The sequence below is a fragment of the Cryptotermes secundus genome, unplaced genomic scaffold (assembly GCF_002891405.2).
Source record: "Cryptotermes secundus unplaced genomic scaffold, Csec_1.0 scaffold206, whole genome shotgun sequence".
In the NCBI taxonomy this organism is placed as follows: Eukaryota; Metazoa; Arthropoda; class Insecta; order Blattodea; family Kalotermitidae; genus Cryptotermes; species Cryptotermes secundus.
Window position 1 is genome coordinate 777883 of NW_019734313.1, and position 18449 is coordinate 796331.

At 40.1% G+C, this 18449-nt stretch overlaps 1 protein-coding gene across 1 annotated transcript in view; it reads left to right on the forward strand.

Moving 5' to 3' along the window:
* The window catches only part of LOC111868516 (histone deacetylase 6), a 51034-nt gene extending 33975 nt beyond the window's left edge, over positions 1-17059 (forward strand). The window contains exons 16-22 of the mRNA XM_023859212.2: positions 2199-2356; positions 2637-2832; positions 4587-4716; positions 11664-12637; positions 13177-13335; positions 13444-13572; positions 16402-17059. Of these exons, the coding sequence (XP_023714980.1) occupies positions 2199-2356; positions 2637-2832; positions 4587-4716; positions 11664-12637; positions 13177-13335; positions 13444-13572; positions 16402-16497 (1842 nt within the window). The 3' untranslated portion in view covers positions 16498-17059. The remainder of the gene's footprint in view (positions 1-2198; positions 2357-2636; positions 2833-4586; positions 4717-11663; positions 12638-13176; positions 13336-13443; positions 13573-16401) is intronic.
* Positions 17060-18449: the final 1390 nt, after the last annotated feature.

Sequence of the window (18449 nt, forward strand, 5' to 3'; positions counted from 1 at the left end):
TATGTACTCCAGAAAATTGGAATATATTTCCTCGTTTTGTCAGCAACGTACTTCAAAGCTAACACTGCGCAGGTCGGTGCACTGCACCGATGTCGGTGGCATACGATTATTTAAAGGGTCGGTGCGGAAGGGTTAATGTGATGTTCCATAATAAAAAGAAACCATTGCTGTTGTTCACCTGAAATCTGTAATTAAAAGATCGAGAGAAATTCCTTCTGCTAGTGACTGACAATCCGGTATAAACTGCACGATCATGTTCATCTTCACTGGATCAGCCGCTATAGAGAACTCACTGGGGGACATGGTATGGTTTCAGTTTGGGAGAAAATCTCAATTGGACCTCCGTAATTATCATAATCCTTTATAATATTAGGTCCTGTTGTCCTAGTGCACATATTACAAGACAAAATGTGTTCACCTTTTTGGTAGATATCTTCCTAAGTGCCTTCATCCTCCAGTCTGATGTGTTAAAATAAAATTCTTGAGAGGAGGGGGGGGGTCCTGTGAAATCCAATCTTTTGACTTGTTCATTCCAGTTTCTGTTGTGGTGTTGTATAACATCTGGTATTAGTGATGTCTGTTACTCTGCCATTGTTATTTCTTTTGTTGTTCAGAGGGATGTAACCTGCAGTCTCCTGAAATATATTTCAGTTGATTTTAATCCTCATTCAACAGTCCTTGTTAACTGCACTTCACTGCCATGTAATATTGAACTAGCTAAACTCAAGAAATTCCCTGGCTTTTGCAGAACCTGAAATTTCATTACCATATTGACAACCCAGTCCACACACTCATCCCATTTCTTCAAGATCCTGAGATCATATATAATTTGTTGGTGTAGGAAGTACATTATTAAATTCAAAATTAATTTATTTTAGGACTATAGCTAAATTTTTGTTTATGATACCTGATTTCTGATGTAACTGTTGCTACATTCAGATCTTTATAAATGCTCTTTCTTATGTAAAAATGTAAATTGTACTTATTTTAAATTAGTTCCACATCAGAAAATTAAATTTCCATACTTATTCATTTGTTTCAGAAGTCATGAAACAAATCCTTTTACATGTAAGATTTGAGGAGTTTGATTTGTTTCATTCTAGTCCGTCACAATAACAATTACAATTCTGTGTACTGTGTACTGTGTATTCTGTGTACTATGTATTGTAGCATATAAGTGTACGTACTTTACGTGTAAACAAATTATGTGATGGTGGTTTCCTATTTGTAGTGATGTTTGCCTTCTGAAGATGGTCCACAGAGACCGAAACATGTAAGGGTGTTAAGTTTTTATGTAGTAAAAAGCTTACAGGTCACATTGGACGGAGTTATTTATAATTGTAAGATTTGAGGTTTTCATGGTGGTGACTGTGAAGATTGGTCATCTTCTGGGATGTTGCACTGTGTAGATCTTATGTGAACCGACATTTCGGAGGAGCGTATCTCCATCTTCAGGGTAGAAAAATCCGCAAGCAAGGAACCAGCGTGAGCAGGTGGCTACAGACTGAGCCACCAGTCAAAAACATGCAACGGTATAAGAACAGGAAGGGAGGGAGAGTGGGCCACATGGGAAATCAGTAAAGAGGAGAGGAGAAGGGTCTGTGGAGATGGGCCAGCAGGCCAGAGCCAGTATAGGATCATTCTGGGGGGGAAAGAGGCAGGGCTACCAGGCGAGCATTGAACCAATAGCCTTGGGGCTAAGCTGCTGATCATGCCTTGTCCTGTGTAGCCTTGTAGATCTGGCATTGATGTTCCAGAGGTTCCTTGAGGGAGCATGACACCAGATCTACAAGGTTACACAGGTCAGTGCATGATCGGTAGCTTAGCCCCAAGGCTATTGGGTCAGTGCTTTCCCGATATCCCCCCCCCGACACAGCCCTATACTGGCTCTGGCCTGCTACCCGCTGATTCATATCCACAGACTCTTTCCCTCTCTTCTCTGTTGATTTCCCATGTGGCCCACTCTCCTGCCCTTCCTGTTCTTATATAGCCGCATGTTTTCGACTGGTGGCTCAAGCTGCAGCCACCTGCTCATGCTCGCTCCTTGCTTTCGGATTTTTCTACCCTGAAAATGGAGGCGATATGTTCCTCCGAAACGTCAGTTCACACAAAATCTACATGGTGCCACATCCCAGAAGACAGCATTCTTCAAATCCTTTTACGTATTATATGACTGTGATTTCTGTATGTGATGGCAGGTGGTGGATAGTGTTCTGAACGGAGAGAGTCGTTCTGGAGTGGCTATTGTGCGACCACCAGGGCATCATGCTGAGGAGGATGAACCATGTGGCTTCTGCATGTTCAACAATGTTTCATTGGCTGCAAAATATGCCATTCAGGTGCATGGACTGAAACGGTGAGCCATAAGCTAACAAGTAAATGTGTACACAGACTCTTGATTTTAAGAAACAAACTTGTACGTGTATAACTGAGCTGTAGACAAAATGAGTTAGTTACTTAATTTTACATTTATTTAACTTGAATCTTCTTTCAAATGATGTATGTAAGAAACGTTTTGCTTTAGGATTAGTAAGGTCGGAATTACTGTAGATTTTATTCAATATTTTTCTCAGTTTTGACCCATTGCATTCTTAATACTGGTTGTGGTGATTTAGAAAGAGCTTGTTTCCTTGTAGAATTCTACTGCTGGACTGGGATGTTCACCATGGTAATGGAAGTCAGCATATGTTTGAGTCAGATCCCAGAGTTCTGTACCTGTCAATACATCGCTATGACAACGGCAGCTTTTTCCCAGGCTCAAAGGATGCCAACTACAGTGTGGTGGGGACTGGGAAAGGGGAGGGTTATAATGTTAATATTCCCTGGAATAAGGTATGCTGATGTGTGTGGTTTAGTGCTGCATTCACTTAAAGGTTTGTGATGAACCGTCATGCAACTTTATATTAAAAAACCATCTTGTTTTTTGTCCCCAATCACGCACTGCATGTTTCAGCCATAAAACGGTCTTCGTCCCAAGGAAAATACAAAATAGTAAAAATGTCCACACTGTAAGGCAAAGATTAAAAATATATGTAAAATATATACAAATGTAAAGATGTTAAGTTGGATCCAACTTAATTTTTACATGAGTATATGTATTAACAGATAGTGCCTCTTACATTGTGAACGATTGTTTTGAAAATTTGTTGGATTAAGTTTCTAGTTCAGGCCTTATAGAGTTTGGGGCCCTTTATGCTCCTGTGGTGTAATTCTATTTCACTTCTACATGCACTGTTCCAGGTAGTTCAAGCCAAATTATAATTCCATGTTGTAGGTTAATTTAAAGTCAGAGTGGTCTTTCAGCATTTTGGTGAGTAGCCACGGGCATGTTAAGTGTAATATAATGTAAGCCTAGAGTAGGGACCAAAGTGATTGAGGAGGTGTAATATATTGTCTTGCGTATTAGTGTCTAAAGACATGTGTTTGGATCGGTGAGTCGATTTATTGGATATTCACTAATCGTAACTACAAATAATTATAACACTTTCAAGATTATCCTAATTAATTATAACACATAAATAAAGTGTTCTGTAATTCTTTATTTCAGCATCCGTCAATAATGCAACAATTGTTCTTTTTTATTCCTCCAGTTTCGCATTTAACACAAGTTTCGGCCATAGATGCCCATCTTCAGATGTCTTAATATATCAAAACTGCTACACTGATCTGATGTGTGCTAAATCCACGTGCCGTAGTCCACTTAAAAATAAAATAAAAATAATTAAATAAAATCCATTAAAATTTTCTGTTAAAATTTTTCAGTACTTTTGTAAATTCCTCTTCCACCTCATAAGGGCACTGTCCGCTTGTTTAGAGCCAGGTGTTTTATTTGAGCAGCTCGTTTTTGTGTTGGTTAGCCCGTTGTTTTGTTACATCTGCAATCTGTAATCTACAAAATGCCACGTGTTAATATTGTTTTGTGATTGTTGTTATTAATGTTATGTTGGTTTCCTTTATAGTCACATGCCCCTTGCTTGTGCATTGTTCCCTCTAGCAGTGTGTGGTGTTGTCTTCACTAGTGCAGATATGTGTTAACTTCTGTATTTTTATGCCCTGTTTGTGAAGAGTGGGGAGACGTGGAGGAGGGTGTAATGTTATTTTGTGTAAATTTTGTGTAATTCTTCAAATATAAGATTGTGTTAAATGATACAAACTCCGTCCTAAGTGCAAACAATATATATTATATGGCTTTGATCTTGTTCTTTCTACACTGCATGTTTCGGCCTCTATCGGCCATCATCAGGTGTATACTCTTAACATATAATATATATTGTTTGCACTTAGGACGGAGTTTGTATCATTTATCGTGTAGAGTGCAACAGGATGCTTAAATATAATATTATAAGATTGTGTGTTTTGATATTAGTGTCGTAAAAGAAAATCTACAGATGAATGACATTAATATTCATTTCAGTGCACTGTTTCTGCCACGTCACAGGAAACTAACTCACACTTCCATTTCTAGAGCGGCATGAGTGACGCAGAGTATCTGACAGCCTTCTACCAGGTGGTTCTGCCCAAAATATTCATTTCAGTGCACTGTTTCTCCCATGTCACATGAAACTAACTCACACTTCCATGTCTAGAGCGGCATGAGTGACGCAGAGTATCTGACAGCCTTCTACCAGGTGGTTCTGCCCATCTCCTACCAGTTCAGTCCTGAGCTTGTACTTGTGTCCTCTGGTTTCGATGCTTGTATTGGCGACCCACTTGGAGGTAAGCAGTTATGTTCAGTATTGCATCTTGCTAGTGTGTTATCATGGTTTGGTGACTAGACCACTAATTTTTGGTCGGTGTGCCACAGGAGTTTGGGGAAAGGTTGAAAAAAAGGTAAGAAAAACATGTAATAAAAAATAGTAGAGGTAAATTTTAGAAGTACTGTATATTTTTCATAAGAGGTCAATAATAATGAAAACAATAACAGTTTAATAAAAAGACCTTATTGTTGGAAAATTCCAAGGATTTCCATCCCTAATGTTCCCGATCCCAAAATAACTCCAGTGTACTTTTACTACCCCACCTTTAATCCTTGTCAAGCCACTAGTGTCAGTTTTCAGTCATCTGTTATTCAGATTGGGTGTGTTATTCCATGCGAGTTTGCACTAATGCAGTTTGTTTGTTATTCCTGTTTTGTTGTAATTATTTTGTTTTTTCTTAATTTAGTTGATTTATTTTTATTTTTAGGGCTTATATCGATATGGACAGATTCATAATAAAAGAACCTAAGTTAGATGATGACAATGAATCAAGTGTGGGTGGCACTAGTTCTGGTAGTATCATACTTTCTTTTATTGCTAGTGGGTGGGACTAAGTCCCTTGTACTGCAGCCATTTCTGGCCTATTGTACCAGCCCCAGATGATAGGTGAGGGTGATTGTGGAGCAATTCGTGGAATGAAGATTGGCAGGGGAAACCGAAGTACTAGGAGAAAACCTGCCCCAGTGCCACTTTGTCCACCACAACTTCCACATGACCGAACCCGGGCCGCAGCGGTGGGAAACCCGCGACTAACCGCTTGAGCTATGGCGTGGCCCTTGTATCATACATAGTACACTTTGTGTTAGTTCTAAAACTGTCATGCGCCAACATAATGAAGACTACTTGTCCTTCGCATTCATTTTATCTGATGAAGAACAGCCACGTTCTAAGTGTGTTGTTTATGGTGAGAAACTGGCAAATCAAGCTATGGTTCCAAGCAAACTGAAAAGACCCCTTCACACGAAGCATTCGCATTTATGCGAGAAACCAACTGAATATTTCAAAAGGCTTATAGCTTATTAAAGACACTAGGCTAAACAGCGGACCAAAATCACAACTATTTCTAACAGAGCTTAAGAAGTAAGCTATGCCATTGCTAAAATTGTGGCAGAAACAATTAAATCACATACACTGTTGTGTCTGTAATTTTACCAGCATGCGGTAAAATTGTAAATACTGTATTTGATGAGGAATATGAGAAAGATATTTTGAAAATCCCTATGTCAGATAACTCTGTTAGTCAGGACATACAAGACGTGTCACAAGTGTTAGCTAATATTAAAGAAGCTGATTTTTTTTTCCCCATCCACTTGGACAAGTCAACTGATATCACTGGAAAAGCTCAACTCCTAACATTCAGCAATTTTTATTTTGTGATGGAGACATCAGTGAACAATTTGTATTTTGCAAACTATTCCCAGAAACAACAAAATGCAAAGACATTGTTGATGTTATGACAATTATTTCAGTTCTCACGATTCGTCATGCAAATCTTGTGTCATCATTTGCACAGACGGTCTGGAAGCCTGGTAGGACTTGTCACACAGGGCAAACAAATGAACCCTGTAATTGTTCTACACACACTTTCTTGCACAAGGAGGCCTTTATTTCAGTATCAGTAATACCTGATGTCCAGAAGTATTGGATGTGACAATCAAGAAGGTTAATTAGATCAAGAGTTGGCCATTACAGTCGAGGGTGTTTTCAGCACTATTTTCTGCCATGGAAGCTGCTCACACACAACTCATACTGCTCACAGAAGTGAGGCTGCTATCTTGAGGGTGGCTGCTTTCAAGGTTCTCTGAACTGAGTGAAGAGCTTACAATTTTTTTCACTTTTGAAGATTCGGAGCTGGCTGACCTGCTTACTGACGAGACTTGGTATGATAAAGTTGCTCTCCTGGCTGCCATCTCCCAAGCCTTGAAAACTCTTAACAAGAGTATACAGGGAATGAATGAAAATATTCTTAGTTGTACTGACAGAAGAACAAAGTTTAAATGTTTGAGCTGATTGGACAAAAATATTGTCAATTTAATTCTACAAAGTTTGTTTATTTCTACTCATGTTTATATTGTCATGTGATAAGTGTGACTGTAGAGGGGATTTGGATGGATGACTTGATTTATTGGGCACTTTGATACAGCGTGTGACTACACTCTACAGTTCACTATTGCATAAATGCTAGTGTCCAGTCATATCTTCACTGCCATTGCTTGGTAGTGGTTTCCAGTGGCAGACATTCCCCTTCCTGTGGGTTCCTGAAGTGTCTCTGGCCTCAGCTATCAACTTCTAACAGCAGCAGCTCACAATGACTGAACCCTAGCAGTTCTGCTAATTGGTCCTGCTTGTAACATTTCGGCACAGACCATGTAGAAATTGTCGCTTCCATTGTTGCTGTAATCTCTTGTTGCCATGGAAACATGCTTGTTTGTGGAGCTGTTACATCACAGTGGCTGTTGTATAGTTGCTTGTATAGCGGTCATTGCCTAGAAGTGGGCATATGTGCCACAGTATTTGAGTAGAACAATCTTACCCTCTTTGTACTTATTGTAAATATAAAACATTAATTTGAATTAAAATTTTTCATCATAGAACAGACTACTTTATTCAAAACATAATTTTTTCATTGAGAGAAAGAGAGGATGTGTGACAGAAAAAGAGAGAGAAAGAGAGGGGACATTTTTTGAGGCCAATGGAATATGTCATAGATTTTTTTGTAAATAACATCTTTTCATTGATATCTCATTTCAGTATTTTGAATAAATACAAATATGAACATAAATTATAAAAATAAATCTTTTGAAATGCATGATGACCATTATTTCTAAAAATAATGCAGTGATTAGAATTTTCGCTATTGAACTTTTAAATACAATCTTAATACTCTTTTTAATGATAAAATCTATCCTTAATAAACTGATAGTGTCCCTTTGCAATTTTGGCACCTTCCTTAGTGTGCCATGAGATGAAAAAAGTTGAAACTCTGTTGATTAGACACAGGTTTTGGTTTGATAATTGAATTATTGGATACTTGCTGCTCTTAACTACAAATAATTAACAGCAGTTTTGTTATTCTTTGCAGTCTTCAGATAATTACAACACTTTTGAAGTTTTTCCAGTCATCTGCATCTTGATGCACTTGTTGCTTGGTAACAGCCTCTAATAACTGGGACTGTTCCTAATACTTTTGTGCTCTGTGGCTCGGGTCTGAGTCTCACTGCCTCTCTTTATACAACTTTTATGCGGACTAATTATGAGAAATTGCACCCAACAGTTCCTTTACTGCCATATGCGTATTCATTGCCGTAGGAACATGTCTTAAGATATTGCATAGCAGTGGATGCCTCTGTGATACTTCCATGACTCACCACTTCTGACATTTGGGCATCATGTTAGTATGTTAGGTAGCCATGATCAGTAGCTTAAGGATTTTATGTGTGAAGAGTGTTTTCAGTTACCACTGTAAAAACCTCCATTTCCGTAGTGGATTCACAAATCTGCTGTGGAGTTGGCATGAATATTGGGCCCTTCATTTCTTTTTTGAAAAAAATTTTCACTGAAAAACAATATTTTGTGTCATCTAAAATATTACAGTTCTGGTGTGGACCTGTAAATTTGTACTCCAAACACCTTGTCATGATGACTGTGGTGTGTCTAGCTGTTATTTTAAAAGTTTTGTCTTCCATGATTTTTGCTTGAATATGAATCACTATGTTTACCAGAATATCGTTTCTCCTGCTGTTTCTGCATAGCAATAGGGGTCTGCAAGAGAAAACTATCTCTAGTCAGTGAAGAGTTCTGCTTTGTGGGTTATAATGGTGTGTAGTCCAGTTAAAGTTAACTAATGTTTCAGAGGAACATAACAGAAACCAGCATCAAGAAGACAGCAAGCAAAGCTGCTTATTGCCTCCTTCATGCTGGTGTCTTGCTTGGCTTACTTTTCAACCCTGAAGGTCGGGTTTTCTTGTAAATGTTAGTTGACTTTAACTGGACTACACAACATATAACCCAGGAGAGATAACTCTTCATAGCCACTGCTGTGAGAACCTCAAATTAAACATGTTTATAATTGGCATCATGAAGTTAGGAGCTTTAAGGCAATGACAAACTCACAACATTGAAATGTTCACAGAGCTTAAACCATTTTAGGGGAATTGAACACTGTGTGATTTTGAAGTTGCTATAACATTTTCATTTGTTATGGGATCAGTGAGACATTTTGATTGTAATATTCTTGTTCCTTTGTTAATATAATAGAAGTTTTCTAATGCATTTGTTCTAACACTGGATTACAATGGTCCATATTGTGACATATAGACCCATTGCTAGGCAAGAACCTTGAAACAAACAACAAGACAACAGCATTGTAAACACTCCTCAACAACAATAAGAGTTACTGGCGGAAAGGGGATGTTTTCTACTCGGTCCATGTAAAGTGGCTATAAGGAAGACAACTGTGGCAACGCAGTTTAGTTGAGAGTTGAGTTCTGCACAGGAGACAGTGATGACAGGACCTGAGCACAGGATGCGGAAGACTCTCCTTGCTAGAGGATGGCTGTAGAAGACTTAGTGTGTAGTGATTTGTGAATTGTGGAGATTAGTGATAACACTGTTTCTAAATGATGTGTGTAAGTGGTCAGTAAATCCATTCACCACTCCATACCCCATCTATAGTCACACTAAAGCATGACAATATGTATGTGTAGAGATGGCACAAGCTTACAGATGTTTGATTTATAATATTTTGTGCTTCATTTTGTGGCATATTGCTAGGCAGTGACCACGAGAGAAGCGCCTATACAATAGTCATTGCTAAGTAACAGTTTCATAGACAAGCATGTTTCCACAGCAGTAGTGGAACAGTGTTTTCTATGCATTCTGTTCCAAGATGTTATAAGCAGGGTAGTTAGTGAGAGACAATTGAGTTGAGTTAGGCCGGATTCACACATAGCGTGCTGTGCACCGACCGTGCACCGGCCGTGCGCAGACTGTGCTCTGCTGCCACCATTCACACATAGTGGACTGGTCGCCGACTGTGCTGTAGCTGGTTTTTATTTTGCATTCGTAGAGATGGATCAGAACGAAGAAGATGTGATTGCTGCATGCGGAGCATACCTTGTGTTGCAAGAAGAAAAGAACAGAAAGAAAAGAAAATATTGGGTTCATCAGTTATGGAGAGCAAGAGACGAAGAAGGAGAATTTCATACGATATATTCTCGCCTTAAGGATGATCAGGATAAATTCTTCACGTATTTTCGTATGAGCGTACGAAAATTTGAAAATCTGTTAAAAATACTGGGACCAGAATTGACAAAACAGAATTCTAAATGGAGGCAATCTGTTTCATTGGAAGAAAGGTTAGCTTTAACAATGAAATACTTGGGTTCAGGAGACTCGCAAATTTCTCTGAGTTTTAGCTATAGACTGGCTCCTTCAACTGTAAATTCTATTATATTTCCAACTTGTAAAGCTATATGGGAAACAATGGCCAAGAAAGAAATGCCAGAACCAACTGGAGAAATGTGGCGAAAAATAGCGGATGACTTTTATTCAATGCGGCAGTTCCCCAACTGCATAGGCGAAATTGACGGGAAGCACTTTGAAATACAAGCTCCTAAAAATAGCCGATCCCTCTACTTTAACTGTAAAAAAACCTTTTCAGTTGTCCTTTTGGCACTCGTAGATGCGAACTACAAGTTTGTGGTTGTTGACATTGGAAGGTATGGCAAGTCAAGTGATGGTGGAATTTTTTCAAATTCAGTTTTTGGGAAACGTTTAGAAGAGAGCCGCTTGAACATTCCAGAGCCAAGACCTGTACCGAATTCCACAGAAACTTATCCTTTCGTTATTGTTGGAGACGAACCATTCCCTTTAAAACGAAATTTACTACGGCCATACCCAGGAAGCGCAGCACGTTACGATGAAGGAAAACAAATATACAATTACAGGCTCTCTAGAGCACGTCGTGTAGTCGAAAATGCATTTGGCATTATGACTCAGAAATTCAGAATATTTTTCGGAAGAATGCATGTCAAACCTGAAAATGCAGACACAATTATTAAGGCTGCATGTGTCTTACATAATTACTTGAGGGATGAAGGGTCTGTTACAGAAGGCGAATCTGAACATGAAAGCCAAAATCGTACGCCAAGCATGCCGTCCTTACGTCACATGTGCGGACATTACAGCCAGGAAGCTCTCTCGCACTGAACTGACCAAATGCTTCGCTCCGCTTCGGCACAAAGATGTGCTGTAACGAAATCTGCCGAATAGCGCCGGGCGACCAGTGGGCGCCCTTTCGTTATTCACACATACAGGGCTGTGCGCCAGCTGTGTCGAGCCGTGACCTTGATGAATCGCTTTTGAAGCGGTCGGAGACGACACAGTCGGGGCACAGTCGTCGCCCAGTCCAGCATGTCTGAATTACATAAACCTATGCAGTGCATTTCAAATGCAGACTGCCGTTTAGCAATTCCATTCAAAATGACACAGTCGGTGCACAGCTCGCTATGTGTGAATTAACCCTTACTTAGTCAGAGAACTGCCGAAGTTCAGTCACTGTGAGCTGTTGCTGTGAGGAACTGGTAGCTGAGGCAGGAGATAGTTTGGGAACCCAGGGGAAAGGAACATCTGACATTGGAAACCACTGCCAAGGAATAGAAAGTGAAGACATGGCTGTAGACACTAAAGAGAGAGAGTGTGTGCGTGCATGTCTAATATAGAGTATTGTAAAGTGTAGTCCTGCACTATCAAAGAGTCCAATATATCCAGTCATCAATCCAAACCTTGTCTATAGTCAATAAATCATGTGACAATATACTGGACACAGATATCTCTCCTGTAACTCTCCTGAAACAGCTTGTAGCAGTGGCCATTACATGAAATTTTACATGTCTCTGATTTCAGGCTGCAAAGTGAGTCCAGAAGCATATGGTCATTTGACCCACCTGTTGACTGCACTAGCAGGGGGCCGTGTGATCCTCTCTTTGGAAGGGGGCTACAATGTCACTTCTATCTCTCATGCTATGCCCATGTGCACTAAGGCTCTGCTGGGAGATCCCCTGCCCTCTCTAGCACCTCATCATGTAGCTTGTCCCAGTGCAGTCACATCCATTAAGAATGTAATTAGAACACAAGCCAGGTACTGGTCAGCAGTGTGTTTTCAGGTGGCACTCCCTCAAGAGAGAGTTGTTCACACAGAGCCACTGGAAGATAAGCTGCAGGTAGTACTGAATGTGAGTGGTGGACATCAAGGAGAAAATGATGAGGGAGCACTAATCACGCTCCATCACAAGGAAGAAACTGACAGAGACATAAAAGTTCCTCCTTCTGCAGAACAGAATTTTGAAGTCATGTCAGCTGATTTGTGGCACACATTAAATGAATCTCTTAGTAAATTCAGTTTAGATGAAGGTCAGGTGGATCCTATTTGTTCGGACAGAAACACTAGTCCCATGGTACCCTCCAGTGACTCCAGCCCTGTAAGTTCATCCATTGATATTGAGAGTCAGATGTGGCCCAAGTCAAGTTCTAGTAATTTCAAGGAATTATCTGCTGTTGATGTGCCTTTTGATGAGACTGAGGAATCATCGGTTTTCACATTACCACACACTTGTAGCATATCCTTCTCAGATGAGGGATACAGGTCAGAAGAGCAGTATGATGTTACAACATTCCATGAAGGGACTGTGGTCCCATTGACTGTCATAACAGAACATGACGGAATGAGCGCTGCAGATAGTGATGGCAAGAGCAGCAGTGATCGTATAGGTGAAGGTCAGCAGGGGCAAAGTGGGAGCACAAGTGAAGATACAAATGAGACCTCCAGTCAGATCCCACACGAACAGACATTAGTCAACTACCTTTCTGAAAACATGCAGGTATGTTTCATTTTTCTTAATTCTATCTGGAGCACACTGAAATTTTTGTTATTTTAAATAAGCCAGAAATGTTGCTTATGCTACCATATTCTTTGAGCAGTTGACAGTTATTCAGCTGCTATGGAACATGAAAGTTTGTTACTGTTGTAAAAAAATGCCCATGATGCACAGTAACATTTTTCCCAGGCCTCACCATAGCTCAAGCAGTTAGTCACTGGCTTCCCACTGCGGCGGCCCGGGTTCAATCCCGGGTCTGGTCAAATGGGATTTGTGGTGGACAAAGTGGCACTGGGGCAGGTTTTCTCCGAGTACTTCGGTTTCCCCTGACAATCTTCATTCCACCAGTTGCTCCACAATCACCCTCACCTATCATCTGGGGCTGGTACAATAGGCCAGAAGTGGCCGCAGTACAAGGGACTTAGTCCCACCACACTAGCAATAAAAAAACATTTCTCCGATCTTTTTCATGCTGTCAGGCAATAGCAGTCGTTGTGTCAATATTCCCGGACAGAGCCTAACCATCTGTATGTTGGATACAGATGCTGCTAGCAGGAGAGATGTTTGCTGTGGTACCACTGCGCAGCTGTCCACATCTTGTTCAAGTTCAGCCCGTTCCAGAGTGTGGAATAGACTGTAATAGTTCATGTGCCGAATGTGGCTCTGTGCAGGAAAACTGGGTGTGCTTAGTGTGTTACACAGTGAGTATGCAGACACTACTACCATGCTACTCCCATGGAATTACTTTACTCGTGAAATGTCAACTTGGCTGAAGGGGCAGCATGTCAACGAAATCACAATGTCTGCAGGTTCACTGTGGTCGCTACATCAGTGAGCACATGATGCTGCATGGCCACGGTATGTCACACCCACTGACCCTAAGCTTTTCTGACCTCTCAGTCTGGTGCTATGCCTGTGAAGCATACATCGATAACCAGGTGAGTTGTATTTTGTTAGAATTAGCACATAATGAAGAACCATGTCTCTGAAAGTATTGGACACATTTTGATGAAATTAATATTGGGTGGTTTGCACTGAAAGTTAGGTCCATGTAAATCCAGTATAGCCGGTCACGGTAGCCAAGCGGTCTTTGCTCGCTCGGAAGCCGGGATTGTGGGTTCGAATCCCACTCGGCATGGATGTTTGTGTGCGTTTTTCTATGTTTGTCTACGGGTAGAGGCCTTGCGACGAGCTGATCACTCGCCCAAGGAGTCCTACCATATGTGTAAGATCTAGTAAACCGAAGTGAAACTTTTATTTAACATACTTTGTATTTATTGTATTTACTCGCATGATTTAGTGCGCTGGGATAGCGCAGTCAATATGGCAACTAGCTACGGGCTCGATAACCAAGGGATCAGAGTTTGAATCCCTGTAGGGTCAACAATTTTCTTTTCTCCATGTTGTCCAGTCTGGCTCTGGGGTCCACCCAACCTCCTATCCAATGGGTACCAGGGGCTCTTTTCCCAGTGGTAAAGCAGCCGGGGTGTGAAGCTGACCACTCACCTCCAGCTAGTACCAAGGTCAAGAAAATGTGGATCTACAAGGGTAAGTCAGAAATTATCCGCACTTTCTCCGTAACACATCTTTAGGTTTGTCACACTGCCTCCTACACATGCATTGTTAGAGTTGTTACTACTGTGGTCACATGATCGAAGTTTTACCTTGATCGCATCATTTTCCTTGATGCCGTGACAGTGTAAACATGGCCGCTCTGCTAGCAGTGTGCACCAATGATTAACAAAGAATAGTGATCCAATTTCTCTAATTGGAAGGTGTGTCAGGGGCTGAAATTCATATGTGGGTTCATCACTATGAGCCAGAATCCAAAAGCCAGCGTATGGCGTGGAAACACCTGGGATCGCAAACGGAGATGAAATTCAAGACTCAATCTTTCGTGGGAAAGGTGATGCTAACCGTTTTTTGGGACTCAAAAAGGCCTATACTGGAAGACTACCTGGAAAAAGGGTGTACGCTCAACAGTGCAAGATACAGTGATTTGCTGGCCAACAATCTGAAGCCAGCAATTCGCACCAAACGCCAAGGCCTATTGTCGAAGAAAGTGTTGTTGTTGCATGACAATAAAAACACACACAAGGACGGCCAGACCATTGAAACCATTAACCATGTGTGTTTCGAGGTGCTGGAACACCCTGCCTACAGCCCAGATCTCGCCCTTTCCGACTGTCATCTCTTTGGACCGCTCAAAGATGTTTTACGAGGTTTTTGATTTTCTGCCGACAAAGAAGTGGGGGAAGCGGTGCATAAATGGTTGCGCGACCAACCGAAAACCTTCTTCGTGGAGGGAATACGCAAGCTTTTGGACTGCTGGACCAAGTGCATGGAAAAGGGAGGAGACTATGTAGAAAAATGAAGGACTTGTTCAACCCCTACTTTTGTATATATGGATTGGAAAAACAAGAGTGCGGATAATTTTTGACTTCCCTACGTACATGTATACATCCACTCCCCCATACATCTTCATGGCATAGTGTTTAATTAGTTAAGCACAGGGACAACTTTACCCTACCTTATCTTTTTGCTTGGGGCATGCCATAGGGTAGTTGGTTGAGGCACTATGCTACAAGCCAAAAGGTCACAGGTTTGATTCCCAATGAGGTCATTGAATTTTTTCAATTTACCTAATCTTTCTAGCTGCATTATGGCCCTGGGGTCAACTCAGCCTGTAACAGAAATGAGTACCAGGAAGATCCCTGGGGGGGGGGGGGGNGGGGGGGGGGGGTTGTAAAGGTCAGTGGGTACATAAGGCTGAAAACCTTACTGTCATCTGTGAACCGATGTGGAGCCTCAACCTCTCTCACCCATGTGGGCCTTCACAGCCTGTTACAGGGACAGCTTAACCTTATTTTCTTTTTACCTTCTTTACTCTATTGATTTACTGTCCCTGCTTTTAGGCAAGAAATTTTTGGGGAAAAAAAAATTAAGTACCATATTGCTACACCTGACTTTTAGCCACAAAATTTGGGTTAAATAGATATGAATTTACCAAATTAGTGGTGTGAAATGTGTTGCTGCAGTGCCTTCACATACTGCCTGACCCTTGATTTGTAGATTATCATTTTGAACAGACAAGTGTCAAGGCTTCCAGAGTAATGCCCATGCAAAGAACATATTCGCGGCAACCTATTGATGTCTGTGGGCAGGTAGCTCGATGTAATTAGTTCAGGTGGAAGGGAGAGGCTAAGCAGCATGCATTGTGGAAGAACTCACATTCCCTCTTGTCGATTAACTTTTTGCGGCTGGCATAGACATTATAGGTGTTATCAGTAGACGGGACTACTGATTGACAGTTGAAATAAGTAATTGATTCTGAGTCACCTTTACATCTTACATTTGGCTGACAACTTGGTAGCTCCAAACATAGGTTGTCAACTACTGCAATTTGAAGATTGCTGTCTTTTAGAATGTTGTGCCATGTAATCTGGCAATTGTAGTATATGTTTAATGAAATGCAAGGAAAATTAATTTGTACTTCCATGCAGTGCAATATCTGTACTGTTCATTTGCTGTCAGCAGTCAGTGTAAACTGCAGTAGACAAATGTCAAGATCATTGAAGATTCCAGAATCATAGAAAATATACTTGGAACCACTATGCCTTGAACACAGAACATCATTCAGTTCATCTTAATTTATTTAATTCAATATCATGACTTGGTTCTTACATATAAATCCATATGAATATATTATTAGTCTATTATTTTTTGTCAATTTAATCTGTATCTTATAAATACTCTGTGTATGGCAGATTCTGTATGCAGCTAAGAATGCTCTTCACAGAAAGAAATTTGGAGAAGATATGCCTTGGTCATATGGCGATGCAGATCCTACATTTCCAGTGTGACTGAAGATGGAAGAATTTTCAAACATGTACAATAATGACTTGCCACCAGTAATACTGCTTGCCGTTTTCACAATTTTACCTTTAAGAGAAATATAATTTTTAACTTACAAGCTGCAGAATCAATGTTACGTCCCAGTACAGAATATGATATATTATTTCACCACTGAATGTCTCACAGGACCTATAGCCTGTCAAATAGTGGTTTATTTTTTAAATCAGAATCTCTTAATACTACTCATCAGATAATAATTCAAAATGTAGACATAAGTTTCTCTTCAATTTCTGTATTAATCAGTCTTTTTAATCTGAGATAAAGGGTTTTCATCCCATTTAAATTATGGTGCATTCCTTTGATCAAGATGAGTTTCAAGTGTGAAATCATAAAGTTGGCTGGACTCCACATTAGACCATTTAAAATAAAACAGCATTTTATTCTTAACAGAAAATGTTTTCTTTTTATGGCTGGGAGGAACTGGACCATACAAGTATTTGCATACTTGAGTGGGATTTGCTGTCTGTTTAAAACATCTGTGCGGGTATGGAAGATGAGTCATGTGTGTTCAGTGAGATCTGTAAAGTGGTTTTGGTTTTCATCATATGTTGAAAATACAATCTAGTGAATTGCTAATGATGGTGCATTGATCTGTGTCACTTTCTTTTGACACAACCTCAGAGATGTTTTAAACACTTTAGTTCCATGGTAGACTTCCTCAAGCAATTGACAATTATTCACTTACCAAAGAAATTTTTTCTTATTCACTTGAAGGTTCATCACTGTAATCACAAGAGCCCATCATTGTTCTTTAACCTGAGTCAAGTCACATCTTCAAAATCTATTTGTCTGATACTCATTTTCATATTGTGTTATCTGTGGGTAACAACAACCTTATGTTGTCACTTCCCAAAATTGTATACATATTCATTTATGCTTGCATGTTGTGCAAGTCTCATCCTTCTTCACTTAAACAATATGAGATGAATACTGGTACTACAAATTTTAAACGTTTTTCTGTGTATTTCCTTCTGTTCCATTCTTAGCTTGTGGAATATGAGGCTTATTCCATATTTGTCTTTAATACACTGTTCTGACATGAAGCTTATCAATTAACTGACTCTCTTGACAGTAGAGCACAAAGATTCAGTTTTGTTCTTATCAGAGTCCACCACTGAACACAGTCCTGAATTAGTTGACATTCTTGGAAATTTTGTCCATATTTTTAATCTCCTTAGTTTTCCCAAAAGCCCCCTGGCAGAATTTTCTGTTTTAACTACATGTTCAGTATGTTGTAACTATGATTTAACTGTCCTAACAGTCCTGCATAAGATGACAGAATTTGTCACTGTATAATCTCCCCCATTCCCATGTCATTTTTCACAGGTCAGCAATAATTATAACTGAGCATTTTACTTTCAGACAGCTGTAATATGTGTTCTTTCCAAGTAAGCAACCACATTTTACAACCATATAAAACACCAGGAAAATAGATATTTTATACATAGTTGGTTCAAATTTGACTCACAATTTTAAATGTCACTTATAAACCGTGGATTGCCATTTTTGCAGTAATATCATATGCCCCTTTCTCACATGTTAAGAATACTGCAAGATGGCCTCTGTAGAAGTTACTACTAGGGAGGTGGACCTGCTATGTATAACCATGTTTTTCATAAAAGAAGGCTCATAACTGGCTGATAATCACTGAAGACTTAACCCGTTGTCGTGGTTCGACGTGTATGTTTCGTCAGGGATTTAAATCGTCTGGGGGGGTTCGACGTGTATGTTTCGTCCAGCTGCACACCTATGTTATAACGCCCATAATAATTGATGGTTTTGCTGTAGATTGTTAGATTTTTCGCTGGCCTGTTGTCAGTAGAACAGAGTATAAATAAGACACGACTTTATCTGCGCCAAGTCATCGTTACATATGCCTGTCTTGCAGCAAAGTTCCTGT